Here is a 12,947-nt window from a genome sequence, read left to right on the forward strand (position 1 = left end):
TGGTCCAGCACTTACCGGGACACTTAATGGGACCAAGCCATTGTTACTTTTCTGTCTCATCTTTTTTCCTTTAAGGTCAGGTCAAAATGTCTGCTCCTGAAATCCTTTTATCCCCTCTTCTTCTCTCTCTCTCTCTCTTTTTTAACATGTTTTTTGTCTTCTCTTGAGAAAATTCCTCTGACCTCCAGAGGAGGTGGTCATGCAGACAGAGGAGGAGACATTCTTCCGAGACATTGTTTTAATCAGCTGAATATGCCATGTGGAAGAAGTGCATCATGTGTCCATTGTTTCGTTGGAGCCAACATCCGCTGTGTTTTATGGTCTGGGTCAGATGAGTCTTACTGGTGTTCCTGATAAAATATGTATTTACTTCTAATTACATTTACAATGTCAAATGTCTGTTTATTCTCATTTAAAGTTCCTTTTTTCATGTCTCCTCTGAACTTTAGTCGTGTTTTATGAATTTAAACATTTTTAAAGATGTTTTGCTTGGATTGATTTCTGGTTCCCAGGCAGGAGGAAGGAGTAAAGAGGGAACAAGGAGGTACAAAATCTCATTGTAGTGGCATTAGACAGCTTTATCTGGACAGGGGCAAATTATAGTGACAGTCAGCCTTTGCAGGTGTGTTGTCTTATGTTACCTTTTAGACCAGCTTTTTCGTGGACTGTGAACATGAATATATGAACTACTTTGACATCTTTTCTGTTGCTTTTGTTCTGTGTATTAGGGCAGAACAACATTACTTCCTGATGTCTTTCTAGACATCTGATAAGTGTGTGTAACTGATTACTACTGAGTGGTTTTACATTAGATTATCAAATGAGATTATCAAGAGGTGCCTTATACCCATAAAGCTCCTCTTGGCAAAGCAATTTTTTTCGGCACAACTCAGCAGCCAGACCATCATTCTGCTGCCACCATGCTGGACAGGACAAGGTTAAAAAAAAAGAACCAACAATAACAGCTACAGAAGCTTCAAAATATTTCACTACAGTGAATAAAAAATATGTCCTGAGTTAAACGTCTCCACTGATGTCTTTCTCTGGGCTCCTTGGAGTTCTGCAATGTTTCCAGAGGACCCAGAAAGTCAACTGTAAATGACACCATGGCAACTTCTGCCACTTTATGGCACACTGGACCCTGAATAAAAAAGGGAAAAAAGGAAAGTTTCCAAACCATCCTCAGACTGCATTTGGGTTTCTTTGTTTCAGTAACCAACACACATTTAAACAGGTGGTAGGGAGTCAGTTTGGCTACACAGCTACTCTGTATTATATACAAGAATTATTGCTTTTGTAGCTCATTATAGAAACACACTAGGAAGGAAGGAATTCACTACTATTAAAGAATGTGTTGGGAAAAAGTTTAATAATGTAAGATTAGCTGGACTCGGGAGCCTTTCTGAAAGCAAGTGGACAGAGATGAACACAGCTTACCGCTGCATCCAGAAACATGAAATGCTGCTGCTTTTCTCGTCCAGTTGCTGATCAGAAATGTTGCTACTGTGACAGCCATTTGCAGTGAAAAGAACCTTGAGAGACTCTCCCAGCATGTTAGAAATTAAATACCATGTACAAAATATGTACCGTATATTCTATATACACACTTTATACAATACAGTATGTAAAACAAGCTTTGTGTACAGTATAAACTTTATACAACAATGAGCTTGGACACAGGACAAATCCATTTTCATGCAGATGAATGTAATGTTTGCAAAAGGCCTTCACAGACGTTCTTCCCAAAAAATGAAAAATATTTAACTTGCCTGAGCCCATGACCTTTCTTCTAGTGCCACCCAAAGGACCAACGTTACAAGTTACCTAGCTGGTAGGAGAAATTCTTAGTATTTCTGACATGGCTCATTCTTTCAGTAGCCAAATGAATGAATGAATGAATGAATGAATGAATGAATGAATGAATGAAAGAAAAATAATAATAATAATAATAATATTATTATTATTATTATTATTATTATTATTATTATTATTATTATTATTATTATAAGGGGTATAATGTGTGCACTCTCACTAGAATAGAAGCAACTTTTATTGTTTGTGTGTGTTTTTTCTATTTTTTCTGCCACTGAACTTTCCCTATCAAATTATGTACTTAACAAATATTACGATAGAGGGAGCCCCTGTGCAATGTAAGCAGATCTTTCACTTCTATGTTGTTTATTAAATTTCTCAGCATTTGTAAAATTATTCTGCCTTTCGTGTGATAAACTGAGAACCCCTCAGTTTTACTCGTAAAGCTGTTTAAAGTAAATTAAAGAACGGTGTGTTCTATTTTAACAATTGCAGTCAGGAAACGACAAGCTAAATGTGTCATAAATTAAATATAAAGTTGTTCCTCAGCACACAAGTAAAACTTAATGAAACGTAAGATAAATCACTTGAGTCATCATACCTGGTTCAACTTTTTAGTTTCATTCAGCTATCACAATCATTCCCTTTAAACGGTTGACGCATTATCAGGTTGATGGGGAGCTATTGACCACAGGTTTCTTTTTTTGTGATACAAAAATAAATCCAGTCGCTGATATATTCATTTACTACAACTTTATTTGATATATAAAATATATTAACATTATTTAAGTTAATTATTATGTTGACATATAGTTTAATATGTTGAACAAAGTTTTCTACCTCCCCTTTTCGTAGCACAGTGGTATCGCCCTTTCCATCTGTTCGGCTCCGGTGAGACACTGATTGAAACAGATTGTAGCGCTCCGCGGGTCGTAATGGCAACTACCCTAATCCAACGGCAGCGACAACTTTTTTCTCGTTTGTAATGTTACGGAGGCATTATACGTCGCTGGAGAAACCACTTTCTAATGTGAAAAATAAACGTTAAGCATTTTTACAGGTCCGAAAATGTCCCAGGGATGTACAGTTTCAGTGGAAGAGATCCAGTCTTGGTGGGAAGTCCCCGCCATAGCCCACTTCTGCTCGCTGTTCAGGGCAGCGTTCAACCTTCCTGACTTTGAAATAGAGGTAAATAATATTTATGAATACTTGTCACATCACGAATGCCTTATATTGCGGAAATGAAGAGTTGTTTGTGTCAGCATTTTTATATACGTTGTCTGGATCGCATTTGGTCCGGCCATTAGGTTAACCAGCTTAGCAGCGTTCTCTGAACTTACACGTTAACGTTACCGAGGCAATCCTGTTAGGTAACGACCTAGCAAGTTAGTTAGCAGAGCTAAGAGCTAGCTGTTAGTGCTAATTTCAGTTACTTTTAGCGGAAAGTTTTCTTTGCAGTATGGAGCTAAACACAACTTGTCTGATGCAATTTTAAATTCCGATTTCTGTTCTAACTTAGTGCTGCCTGAAATTAAAGGACGTCTGGCGTCTCTGAGGAACTTTACATGGACTCTTGAACCATGTGCCACTCGTTTGTTTTCATTTTGCCAGAGGCTCATGTTAATGTTTAAGAATTGCCTTAATTTAGGTTGCTTAGGCACAAAAGACAAGGCAGAATATGTTTGTAAATGGTGGCAAAATATGACGAAATGTTAATATGCGACTTTAATCTTGTATAAATAATATATAAGTGACTCGAAAATGTTCTTTTAAGTCGCGCATCATATTGAATTGTTGCTCCGTTATTACCTACCATTTAATGACCATTTTTTCTGTCAGATAAAGTTAAGTTCATGTGGTGAGGTTTGAGTTTATTGTCTTGCAAGCCATCTGGCTGGGGTAGCCATAGGGACGCAGATGCTGTTCAGGCATTGTTTGTTCGCTCAAGTCCCATTTTGTTTCCTGAAAGACGGTTTGAACGTTGGGTTAGGTAATTTGTTGGCAACTGTAAGTTACTTAGGTAAAATCGCCCTCACACTTCCTCTTCTTAATCAGTATACACGATCTTTATTGCAGAACTAATACACAAGTTAACTTTTATCACTCGATTCGACCCCCGTTGTTCCCAGAAATGTACTAAAGACTTCACAGTGAAGTCCCATGCGGGTGTTCAAGCTTTACATCAATATTAATCCAGATTGTTTGACCTGAGGAGTGAGGAATCATCACGTTTTAGGGAAATTGATAAGGTCAACATCACACATCAACAGTCTCCATCACTCAGCCATCCCCACCCCCTTCAGCAGAGGAACACGTAGGCATCGGCTTTGTTGTTAAACCAAGTGAGAGCCAGATGGGGGATTGCTGTGCGCCTAGTTTACACCAAAGTTCAGGCTGTTTTTCTCTTGCTCTGCTTCTCAGGATGGGATTTGATTTGCTTGCAGTGTGATTTCATAGTAAATCTTAAAATAAGTTAAATAAATTTGAATGAGCGTCCTAATTATATTTATACACGTTCTGGTGTTTAAGCCATTCGTTTTAAAAGAGGGTCGTACGGCAGCAGCCCACTATAAATAATCTATTGGTCCTGAGCTGCATCACTGAACAGATCACATGTGTGGCTACACCCCTTAGCTGGATTTTAAGGAAACATTGAGATTGATGCAGTAGTGTAATAGTTTGACATCTTAATTGGACACAGGAGTGTTCAAGGTCGTCACTCCTTTGGTTCTCAATTTAATTAACAGTTGCATTTATAATAATTAAAGGAGAGTAAGATTAAAATTTAAACCCGCTGCTTTCTGTTGAAGTCAGTGGAAAATGGGCTGAATCTTGGGTAGATGGTTCCTGCTGTTTCATTTTTATGGTAGAAGCCACTTCTTTTTTTCTGTGTGCTGGAACAAGCTGAGATCCTGTTTGTTGGGTTATGTTTTTCACTCGGCATAATTTCATGTGATTTAAAATAACAGAGTGTACTATTAATACTGTAGATGGTTTATGTGCAATAAATAATTGTCTGGTTTATATTTTATTGCACTAAATACATAAGTGGGCATACGCCAGGCTTAGATAATTAGCGCTGCTGTTAAATGTTTCTTTTTGGGTTGTTTTTAGTATATCTACATCTTAAAATAGCCCACCTGAATCATATTTATGTCAGACAATCTTACTGAGTATTGTTGTTTTGTAATGTTGTGAACTTGGATGTGGTGTTAAAATGACCCTGAAATTTTACAACTTTTTAAGAATGGGGCTGAATTTGGACTCTTGTTTATGTTTTTGTAAAAGCAGCCACTTCTAATATATGTATTTTGTGCAGAGGGTGTTCAGAGTTTTGCCCTATTCCTCTGTGTCCCTCATTATTTGGTTTATTAAGCCCACTTGAGCAGATGCCAGGGCTAGGAGGTTATAGCTTTTAGGCAAAGCAGGCTACCTAGATTAAAAGAAAAAAAACTTACACTGCAGATGCTGACAGTACAACTCTGCACATTTAACTGGGCTTACTGCTATTTTTCAGGTTTATACTGTTTTGAGAATATCGTTTGGCAAAGTCAAATATCCCCACTAGCTTCTGGAGTCAGGACATTTGGATCCAGTATGTTTACTTTCTGAGGACTTTACGTCACAGAAATAAGAGGAAACTGTCAGGTAAACACGTTTGTTTTGCTTAATGCCACATAGCAGCAACAAGACAAGCTGGCTCGGGCACTCCTGAATGTAGTACTTTCAGGTGACTGCCATTTTCCTCCGCCTTGTCTTGGTCAAGGTTTATAAAAACTGATGGGCCATGCATGGATACTTAACATGTAGGTGATTTTTTTTTTCTGTGCTTCCTTTAAAACGTGGTTTTGAAGGATGATGAAGGTGAAGTCAGTGAGGTCTGGTTGCAATATCTCAGTGTATTGCTTGAATTAGTCAAGAATTTGAGATTGAAAAGTGGGAAGGGTAGGAGGCAGGAAGTTGCTGTCATTGGTTGTGATAGAGTGGAAGGCGTTGAGTGATTTCCCTTTATCCTTCTCTTTACTTTCTTAACTCTGACATTGTGCTAGTTCTTCTTTATTGACTTATGTTTAATTGGTTTCTGTTGTCTGTCTTAGCCAACCTGTATCTGCAGAAAGCAGTCAGGCTACTTTTGCAGAATACACATAGCTGGCAAGCTCTTCAAATGGAGAGAGAGGTGTATTAAACATCCTGTTTTGAAATTTTTTAAAGGTACTCATCACTTGATTCTGTGATTGTGTAATGCCACTAACTCACCCTTTAGATGACACAACATATACCAAAGCCTTTCGCATTGTTTTCAGGGAAATATAGTGTTGAACCGATAAACTATGGGAAAATTCATCATCAGCACACCCTTGCATTGCCTTCTGAAACACCATTTGGGCTTTTGCTCTATGGAGTCAGCCAGGGAAGACATGTTAGGGTGTGAGGACTTGTGCCATCATAAGATTAGTTGTGGTAATCAAGAACATTTGAGATTGCCTGTCTAACTACATTAACAACATCGAGTATATTTGTGCTTTTAGAATTTCATTTTCCTCCACGTGTAGGTTCTCAAACTGAATCCATATGATGCAGGTTGTTTCACTGTTTACAGAGGATTTAGTCCTCATTGCAGTTCTTTATGCGTCACTGATAAACCTGAGAATTACCCTAAATTAAATCAAGTAATTACCAGATAAGCCCTACGACTGGTGACCTCTCCACAGTGTACCCCGCCTGTCATCCGCTGTCAGCTTGGATAAAATCCAGCCAGACACAAACCTTCACAGGGTAAAGCGAGTGCAACTAAAGGATAAATGGATGAAACTGGTGGATAAGTATGTGTGCCATCTCTCTGTCCTTGTGCACGCTTCTTTCTCCTGTTTGTAGATAGAAAAGAGAACATAAAAAGTGCCATGATTGGTTAAGAAATCTAACATAAACGATTAATTGGCACAATTCATTAGTTCTCACACCTTGCAATGTATTTTTTTCTTTTCATAATAAATACTTTTGTAATGTTTGACACATTTGATGCGACAATTTTTTTTTTTTACTGTGAAAATCCTGCCAAAATGGATATTGACAAATTCAGTGATCCAGTCCAATGGTGCTGCTGTGGCAGCCCTTTTCTTTGTACGGTGCTGGTCAGTGATAATGGAGTCTGCCCCAGTGTCCCAGGCTACAAAGCAGCTCCTTGCACATTGTTCCTGGGCTGATACACTTCACTGTCACTGGTTTCTACTTTCCTCAGGCTGTAGACGGCAAGCTGGGAAAGCAGTGCAGAGAGGAAAAGAGGGGACAAGTGGGAGGGAAAGGAAAAGAGGGGAAGTGGAAGGGTGCTAGAGATGGAGAGCAACTGTATGGGGAAGCAAAAGCCCCAGGGTCAACATGGCTGTCCCCTTTGCCTGGCTTTTTGTGTCTGTGGCTTATGTTTAGCTTCTTGGCTATGTGTCAGTGAAGTGATGCCTGAAGTCTCATGGCCAGCTGACACTGCAGGCTTCTACCGCTTGATCCTCAGCGAGACCCTGCTCATTGCCAGACATAGCCCTTCATGCCAAGCACCACTGTGTCTGTGTCAGTTCACGCTCCACTGACGGCTTGTTTGGTACATCGCTATGCATTCTAAATATCTTCATCACCTCCCTGTCGTCCTCTCACAGAAATTCTCCTCCTCTTTGGAAAGGACAGGTTTATTATTAAACTAGCCCTGAGTTCAGAAGCCTGCAGGTTGGACTGTGATGTGGGTTGTTTTTCACTCCATCTCTGAAACTTTTCAATGGCCATTTTGTAGGTTTTGGAGATCAAATCTAGATTTTTCTTTAGTGCAAACAAAAATGTTATTTTAAATGTTTGAAAACTTCCGTTTTTCTTTAATGTACATTGTTTATTGATTTGGTTCGACAACAAACTTTGAGTATTTAATTTAACTACTCGGAGCTACATTTTCATTCATCCGTGCAAGCAATCAAATTAATTTAAATTGTCATATCATGCAATGCTTTCACCAATGAAACTGACTTATAAAACGTTATGGCTTGTAAGGGATACTTGGTTTGCATTACTCTGAGTTATTTGGCTTCAAACTGCAGGTACAGGTGTTTCTGTGAAGTGATGTTTCTGATTGGAGGAGTCTGTTTAAAGCCCTGCATCAAAGACTTCAGCAGCAGGTGAAACCCAGGTTTCTGTGACTAAATGAAGCTTGAGGGCATTAGCTATGAAAGCTGACACAGATTTGGTGATTCTTTTGCCTCTCTGAGTTGGAGCACAACTTTGTGCTCGTTTTAGTTCATTCTTGGCTTGTTAGCCAGGCAGTCAGAATTCCTTGTTTTAACAGACATTTAGCTATGGTTCCCCATATTAGTTGATTTACCAAAATATTACATTTTTGCAAGGCAGCCTTTAGGTTCTAGTTTTTATTTCATGTTGCGGTGGTTTGACGAGTTGTTGTCTAAAGAATAAAATATTTTCCAGTCTTAACGCAAACATCATGATTTTAGCTGCTTTCTAGGCCTGGGTGTCACCACTCATTTCCTCAGTTGATTCAATTTTGATTAAATCTGATTCGATATAGATTCATTTACTGATATAAAAAGAACATTGATGGAACCACAAATGGGCGTCGCCCTCATGGAGGACGAAGGTGTTCTGACACCCACACTTTTCCCGGTGAGAGGGTTTCACACCCGCACTTGTTTCCCCTTTTTATTGAACTTTTCCTGCGTTTTGCACCAGGTCTAGTGGTTCTCTGGACCTCTTTCTGTAGCACATCGTGGCTCCTTTTCTCCCTCTCTTCTTGTTCCGTGAATCACGGCAGCTATCGGTGATCAGCTGACCGGTTTTTCTATCACTAGTACCGTCTCTCGTTGATTTTATTTATTGTTCAGCTGAGAAGCTGGAAATGATCAGTTCATGCTTCACACACACACATATTTACCCCACAGTTTTGTTTTAGCAGGACCTTCTCTAACAAAGTAGCTGGCCGGCGTTAGAAAGGGTTTATTCTTCAGCTATGCAGGGAGAGAAGTTTTTATGGGGGTCCAGGCAGGGGCGCTGACCAGGAAAAGGGGTGAACAAGCAAAAACTTTTTTTTTTTTAAGTCTAGCTTTCATAAAATATTGAACTGATTATTACAACTAAAGGGATCATCTTATTAAAAAAGTGAAGAAAAACGTGTTAAACAGTCAATGATATATTTGTAGCAGGTGTTTGGCTGATGCTGCTGTAGGACTTTAATCGCTGCTGCACAAACACACACTTCAGTGATAAAAGGAAACATCTGTTTTTATCCAGATCATCAGTTTTATCAGAGTTTCTCATCAGTGTCGGCTGTTTAACGTCAGTCGTCACATCTGCTAGTTTTATGACAGAAATTATCACCATGGAGACAGTTGGTGAGATGATGCTGGATTAATTCTGCATTATGATCTAGAACATGGTAGAGATGATGCAGAGCAACATACAGAAGTTCATTACATGCTGCATTTACTGACCTTTGGACATCAGATGTTTACCCAAGGGAAGGTCAGTTAATACCAAATATTTGTAGCATCGGCTCTGTTGATACAAGACAGTAGAAACAGGCACATTTCAGGTGAATGGTGATTAATCATGATTAACCGTGATTAATTTCTAAGTTGTGATTAATCTGATTAAATCTTTTCATCATTTGATGGTCCTAATTAAAATATGTTTGTCCTCCCCGGTCTAAAACTCAGGAGCTCCTATGTTATGATTGTTGGAGCATGATTTCATTTCACTATTTTTGCTACTGATGCTTCATAAAGCAGATACTGATGCAGATGTTGCAGCAGGGCCTCTGCTACATGTACATGAAAAGATGTTACGAATGTAAATTATACTGAATGAATGGATCCATATGAACATAAAGTCTATATTTGCACACATTTATGGACCAAAATAAGAGTGTGAGATTGTACTCTGGAAATGTGACACTGCTCTCCTAATAACTTTTTTTTGGAAAAACAAACTAGTCTCAACTTCCTGTCCTGTTCCACTGCGGCCCGCTCAAGAGTGGCGGTTAAGGTGAGGCGATAGAGCGGGGTAAGTGAGAACTTCTCGAGTCCACAAGAACAAAAAAAAAGGTTTTTGTTCTGGTCACTCGCCATGCAGCCTGGTCTGCGATGGGGCAGGAATGACTGCAGGGGTCTGTGTTTTTATGTGCAGGGAACAGCTGACCTGGTTATTTCATATTTAACGTAAAACCTCGTCTGTGGCAGGCTCGATCAGCTGTTCATTAAATTAGTCTCATAAAAACTAGTGGGGGAGAGAAAAGTGGAGGCAGGGCAGGAGAGTGTGGCTGCAGAGCAACAAGGAAGCTGTGGCCGACTTTCTGTACAGCAGAACCTAGAGCTCCTCAGAATCAGACGTCGTTACAAAGCCTTCGCCCACAGCTTCAAAAAATCCTGGAGGAAACCTGTGCTGGATGCTGAAATGTCAAAATAATCCTCACCCACAGTTTGACAGTGTCTGCGACTCTTGTTTTTGTGTGTAACTTTTTATTTTCAGCTGTGTGTGGCCTCTTTCCGTCAGTTTACACATCAGCTTCTCTTTTCTCCCACTCAGTGATGCTCAGCTTTTTACTCTCCATTCCTGTGTGAAAGATCAGAGCAACTAATACTTTTATCCTGCCGTGTCTTTGGACAAGAAAAACAGGCTCAATATTTATATGTCCAGTTTTTTCCTGTAGCATAATTTCTCGTCAGTAGTTCAATATTTGTTGTGGTCAATATTGTTTTTTCTTTTTAAGTCATCATACACTCCTTGCCCGTCCACAAGTTACACAAGACATGTATGTATATATTGTACTCAGCAGACCTCTCCACTGTCCAGTTAGTTTAAATACAAAGTGGGATGGGGCATTTGATGCTGTTGTCATAGTTAACTGTTCATAAAGTTAATGGTGTTGGGTAGAACCAACTTCAGCCTGACTGGAGCTGATTTCACACACTGATTAGATCTGTGAAATGTTGTGTAACAGTCTAAATGTTTGTGATTGGTAAATCCCTAAATAAATCTACGGTCCTTTTGAAGAGCCGTAGTTTCATTTTCTTTGTTTCTTTTTATTTTATTCATATATAGGTACTCCCCTTAAAATATGTCTTATTAGTATGGGGGGAAAAAAATAGGTCAGTTAGTGGCGACTCAGCACTGCATCATTGTGAACTTACTGCCAGCAAAGTGGAATTGGATGAGTGACAACACAGAGAGACACAGTGAGATTTCGACCCCACCAATCTGTTTATTTACACACTGGAAACCAATGTGCATCAAAAGCACATCCGTCCGGCCTTAAACGGGCTGTGTGACAAAGGTCTGCTGTCTTAATGCAGCAGGAACTTCTGTGTGCGGGTCTGTTCTGGTCATGGTTGATGCTTCTTCCTGCTTACCTGTATATTACTTTCCACTTGTTTATAGATACCTCTGCATACATGTAATGCTCATACCGAAACAAAAATAGTCACCACTATTTGGCCAAGTCGGAGCCTCATCCACCATCCTCAACAAGTGAAACCTGCAGCTTTCTCTGACGTCATGCTCTGCCTGCTGTTCATTCTGCCGGGGCGCCACACAAAGGTGGTTGTGAGAAAACGGAATCTCTTTGTGTTTTGTGGATGTGCAACTGTGAACAAACTTTGCATCTTATTCTCTGTGCATTTTTCATATTGTCATAAAAATGTTGTATTTTTACAAACTAATTTAAGACCCGAGTTGGTATGGATTTTTTATATTACAATATACTCTTAACTGTCAGTCTTGCGTCTGTATAATGTCCTCTCCTATTTCATTTAGCATGTTATCCACAATCAAACCTCTAACTTTTCTCATAACCCATATTTACTAAGCTTAATTTGTCCTGCAGCGCTTACCAACCAACAGTCCCTCTACCCAGTCCCCTTCTTGAGCCCCAGCCCCTGGCATCACCATGACTAAACCCCAGATGGTGGTTCTTTCTTTCTCTTCCCCCTGGAGGGTGGAGGCTCTTCTCTCAGTCTAGGTGCTGGATGCTGCTGCGGTGTTTCTTCTGGGAAGATGGGGCAGGGGGGTTGCTATTGATGTGTATGTGTGTGCTTGTAAAGGAAGATTTAGGCCTATTAGATCTGGCAAATAAGTGAGAGCAGACTGCCTGGGAGCATGTCCTTGTTTCTGTTGTTTAGAAAGCAAGTGGATTAATGGTGGAGAATAGGATAAAGGGCTAAGTGTTGCTCCATCATGCTCCAACTTCAGGCAGACACAGTGTCCTTGTTTTCACCACTCGTGCTTCATAACCGAAGATGGAATTGACTTAATCTATGTTTCTAGTCTGAGCTTTAGAGGCTGTAAATTTTTGAGGAAATGAAAATGAAGAAGTTACAAGGGGTTATATCACCAGAAAAAAAACTATGGGCAAAAGTTTTAAGTTTATTTCCCTTTTTTTTTTTTTTTTAAAGAATATTCACGGATTTGTTTTTAATTTCTGTTTCTGTTCCACTCATTGATGCGTCCCCTGACACCCTCCTCTCAGACCAGGTGTACATAATGCCGTCACAACTTTTTCACACTCTTGAGTGCTGCTCAAAGATCAAAAACCTCTTTTGCATGTCTTTAATACCCTCCCTTGTACGCAAAGTGAGGGGGCATTGTCAGATCCTACTGCCCCTCCCCCAACTGTGATTGACAAGTAAGGGCAGCAGTACATGCATCTGATGGTTTCACATGGGGAGTGTGTGCACAGAAAGAGGGGGGGGCATGCACTCTCTGCCAGCCTCATTGTTGCAGCTCTCCATGGTTCCCTCTCTCTGTCTCCAGTTAAGGGAGGCATACCTTAGGTTTTGCTTTATCACTCTGCCTATTTGCAGCTGGATGTGAAGCAGAGAATGGAGGTGAATAACAACCTAGTGGGACCGCAGGCAAACAGAACCGGAGAAAATGCGTCCTGGACAATATTCCAGGCAGAATGTTCTTCCGGAAAACAGTAGGGGGGGAGGGAAGGCAGCGTTGAGAATTGTACTCAAGTTTTCATTGAAAGTGTTTTTAATAAATCTTTTCGTTTTTCTATTGGTTTGGGCATGTAGCCACAGGCACTGATGACATGTTGAAACCCAAATCTAGATAAGCTAGTTTTGGCAAAGGTGCCACTAGTTTGGAGG

At 39.9% G+C, this 12,947-nt stretch overlaps 1 protein-coding gene across 2 annotated transcripts in view; it reads left to right on the forward strand.

The window, feature by feature from the left end:
- Positions 1-2,715: 2,715 nt before the first annotated feature.
- Positions 2,716-12,947, forward strand: part of LOC121647628 (cat eye syndrome critical region protein 2) — a 39,617-nt gene continuing 29,385 nt past the window's right edge. For both annotated transcript variants that reach the window (XM_041997219.1, XM_041997220.1), the window contains exon 1: positions 2,716-3,000. In XM_041997219.1, coding sequence (XP_041853153.1) covers positions 2,881-3,000 — 120 coding nt within the window. In that variant the 5' untranslated portion in view covers positions 2,716-2,880. The remainder of the gene's footprint in view (positions 3,001-12,947) is intronic.

This window comes from Melanotaenia boesemani, chromosome 10, assembly GCF_017639745.1.
Source record: "Melanotaenia boesemani isolate fMelBoe1 chromosome 10, fMelBoe1.pri, whole genome shotgun sequence".
Classification (NCBI taxonomy): Eukaryota; Metazoa; Chordata; class Actinopteri; order Atheriniformes; family Melanotaeniidae; genus Melanotaenia; species Melanotaenia boesemani.